General features: G+C 40.7%; 1 protein-coding gene across 1 annotated transcript; it reads left to right on the top strand.

Moving 5' to 3' along the window:
• Window positions 1-2,484: 2,484 nt before the first annotated feature.
• Window positions 2,485-3,823, top strand: LOC124645167 (insulin-like growth factor 2 mRNA-binding protein 2). The gene is made up of 3 exons (XM_047184930.1): window positions 2,485-2,659; window positions 3,135-3,192; window positions 3,739-3,823. The coding sequence occupies exons 1-3, from the start codon at window positions 2,485-2,487 to the stop codon at window positions 3,821-3,823; spliced, it is 318 nt and encodes a 105-aa protein (XP_047040886.1).
• Window positions 3,824-4,067: the final 244 nt, after the last annotated feature.

The raw sequence follows: 4,067 nt of genomic DNA, 5'->3' as shown, positions 1-4,067 counted from the left end.
TAATATTAGTATAGATGAAATGTAGAACTTTGTAGACTATCTAGAAAAAATATTTTGAACTCGACTCATTGAACAGTTTTTGAAAAATTAAACAAAAAATTTCTGAACCTGGTTATTTGCTAAATTGTTTTAATTTACATATTTTAAGATCCTGAATGTTTTATCTAATTATTTAAAATCACTTTACGCAATCCAAAACGACCACTGGAAAACCCATCATACAAAGCCCATCTTGTATTTTGCCAATTGTAACCCAATTTCCCGAGAGATGTCGCTGAACTTTGGGCTACTTCGTGCTACTAAGATTTTTTCTGATTTGATGGTAGGGCAATGAGGTATAATCGGGAAACCACGGAACCAAGCCTTTTTTTAGGGTTCCGTACCCAAAGGGTAAAACGGGACCCTATTGTTTTCGCTCCTTTGTCCGTCCGTCCGTCTTTCACTAGGCTGTATCTCATGAACCGTGATAGTTAGAGAGCTGATTTTTTTTTAATTATTGTCGCCGCTATAACAACAAATACTGAAAACTAGAATTAAATAAATATTTGGGGGGCTGCCATTCAACAAACGTGATTTTTTTGTCCGTTTTATAAATAATGGTACGGAACCTTCGTGCGCGATTCCGACTCGCACTTGGCCGATTTTTTTTAATTGGTCCAGTAGTTTCTGAGCTTTTATATTACAGACTATAGTTCGGCCATTCAGAGAATGCGTTCCTGACACGTCGCGATTGAACTGACGACGTAACTTTGCAATGGCGTTGCAGTTACGATAAAAATATTTTTGCTGGTTGTTTACCGTTTTAACAATTGAGGAGCATTAAAACAACATTATTATATCAATAATCAATGAATGTTATTACGTCGTCAGTTCAGTCGCGACGTGTCAGGAACGCATTCTCTGAATGGCCGAACTATAGCTGTTTTCTCGAGGCTTTATCCGTATCCCGTAGGAACTACTGCCTGTACCTGGATAAAATAGAGCCTATGTTACTTGGGAAGTAGCTTTCTAACAGTGAAAAAAATTTTCAAATCATTTCGGAGCCTTCAGGATTCAATCAAACGAACGAACAAAAAATTTTATTATATTTTCTTTGATCTGAGATATTAAGTACCTATAGTAGTTATCGATTGGGAACCAACCAAACAATCAATGAAAACCGTTAATCAAGTAGGTAAGTACTTGGGTATAGGTATATGAGTGAATGAGTATCTCTTCACGGTGGATACGGCAGAGCACACACTTCAAGTGTGCCCATCGGGGGCTGAACTCCGCCGCGCCCTGATGGCAGTGGTCGGGAACGAACTCTCGCTTCCCAGCGTGATGGCTGCCATGCTGGGAAGTGAGGAGGCATGGGATGCGGTAGCCTCCTTCTGTGAGGACGTCATGACACAGAAGGAAGCGGCGGAGTGCATGGGGGAGAACGACCCTCTCGCGGTGCCGCTCCGTAGAAGAAGGGGCGGAAGACGGCGAACACGACGTCCGTCCTCATCCGCCCTGGGGGTGATCAGCGGGCAACAGCCGCGGGGGAGCCTCCGCCTGCATCACAAGGATCAAACCCTGCACTCCGGCCATTTTAAGGATCATTCCCCACTGGGGGGAGGTATAAGGGGCATGCCGTAAGGCGGGCAATCGCCGGTGGAGGACTGGACGCCATAGGTTTGCAGACCCTCTCCACTCAGGCGAGGTCGGAGTGCCCCTGGGCCTTTTTAGTGGGTATACCGGAAACGACTTTACTGAGGAGTCCCACATACCCCTCTCCCGTCCCCCGACGGGAAGTGGATTTGCTATAGCATTTTTAGCCCAGCGACAACAAAAAAAGGGTACCTACGTAGGTACTTATAGTAATATAATACAACTTAGGTTAGCCCAAAGCTTTGTTATAGTACAGCCCTTTACGAATACAACAGGTGGTCCAAAAATAACTAAAAACGCAAAATTCAGATTATACATGATACCCGATATTATGTCCCTTAAGTTTCTCGATTTTATGGGTTCCGAGTTATTGGCAAAATAAAAATTTCTTCCTCACCAAACCATAGTTTGACATTCATTTCAGAGAAAATGTACCTGTATAAGTACACATAATATTGCAAAAGAGGAGGTAGGTATCAGGATCCCGTGATACGAGCATTGAGGTAAATGGTCATAGAAGGTTAATGGCTACACCTGGATACATCAGAATTGATTTCGTAGTAGTATTGTAGACAAGACCCCATTACGATGTTGTTGGACTATCTGGATAAGCAAAACCTTTTCATATAGGGAATAAGCATGGCCGTCGCGTTAAAAAGGTAAATGAATTTTGTTCGAATTTTAGATAGACGTCAGTCAGATTCATACAATACAAATAAAGACAAAAGAAAACCGACTGACGACGTGACTGTTGCAATATAGTTAACGGATTCGTAAATATATTCCCAATAAATTCCCGGAATACGTACACAAAGCAAAATGAGTGAGCCAATGAAGTCTGTTTCTGCCATGAACAAATTGTACATAGGCAACTTACCAATAGAAGCCGACGAAGCAGCAGTGCGACAGCTATTTGCTGAACAAAATCTGACCGTTGCTGAGATTTCAGTAAAGAGAGGTGGTTACGCTTTCGTCGATTTTCCTGATCAATCAGCTGCTGATCGGGCCATAGACAAACTACATGGTTAGTAACAATCATTTTGAAAATTATTGGTACAATCTAGGCGCTTCAGATTAGCGTTATACTTAGTATGCCGATTATTTTACTAACATGAGTAAAGCACATATAACGTGTTTGCACGATTCAGAGAGGTTCCAGGACTTTACCGACATATCTAAGTATACCTTCATAAATTCGGTTGGTGTATCCCATTTTAAATTCTAATAGTCGGAATAAATGAGAAAGTTGTAAGTATTTATGCACCTGGATATATTTGTTACTGTTTCTCGTTAAAACTACTGGATGGCTTATTTGACAGAATAACACTAAGTATGAGAATAGTCCCTTCTGAATGCGAGTGGAACCGCAGGCGAAAGCTCGTTCTTTAATAGAGTTTTATTTATGTGTCAATGCATTCGCCTTTATTGCTTCCCTAAATTATAAATATCATGCGTTTACCTTTATCGCATACTTAACTAAATGATGAACTTTGTTCTAGGTTACTCATATTGTGGACTGCCTCTGATTGTCGAGCCTTCGGTTGCTAATAAGAAAATGTAAGTAACTTCAGACATACCCGATAGGTACTTAGATAGGGAACATTTCTATAGATAGACGTAACTGGAAGGAAACATCTCGAACGCTCTTTCCTCTGTAAATTTCCAAGAAAGGACTACGCAAGTTGTTTACGTGGTATTGGATTTCAAACCATTGTTCACATGGAAACAATGGTTAAGAATACGAGACAAATACTAGAACTTTACATATTTTTTTCTAATTCGTCTAGGATAGCATTTTTTGGTTACAAAGCAAGGTAAATTTATCGGCACTGATAATGAGCTCTCGGCGGAAGAGTGGGGATCGCTTTGCGCACTGTACACTTAAGGCCAAACCAATAAATTACTTCTGCGCAGGTGAAGGTCAGGGCTCAATATCCTTGCCGATGATTATATTTTCTTGATCTCCCTAATTTAAGATAAGCGAACCAGCTCATATGCGTTTTGCAAATCTGATAAACATTTCTTCTTGGGTACCTACTTACCAGAAATACATATGGGCAGCTCAGACACTTCACCTATACTAACTTGGGTTTTTGTCTTCAGGGTGAACGTATCTAATCTGCAGAGCGCGAGCACCACCCAACTGAAGGACACCAATAATGAGACTATCCCTGGAGGTTGGAGGTAAGTGAGATTTTTGATACCCTCAAACTTGTCTATAGTTTTTGTGGCGGAGCAGAAGGACGCCCTTACGATAGCCCTTATTTGGGTTACCTTAACTGAAAAAGAAATTTCCTTTTTTAATCTTACTGAATCGCACTGGAAAATTTTACTGTACCTAATTCCAACAATGACATTAATCATTATTCTTCATGAATTAAAATACTACTAAGGATCGTAGGCCTTAATGTTGGTCTAATTAGACCGACTGT

Source organism: Helicoverpa zea, chromosome 31, assembly GCF_022581195.2.
Source record: "Helicoverpa zea isolate HzStark_Cry1AcR chromosome 31, ilHelZeax1.1, whole genome shotgun sequence".
Classification (NCBI taxonomy): domain Eukaryota; kingdom Metazoa; phylum Arthropoda; class Insecta; order Lepidoptera; family Noctuidae; genus Helicoverpa; species Helicoverpa zea.
Note: the sequence above shows the minus strand (reverse complement) of the source record. Positions and strands in the feature narration are given on the sequence as shown.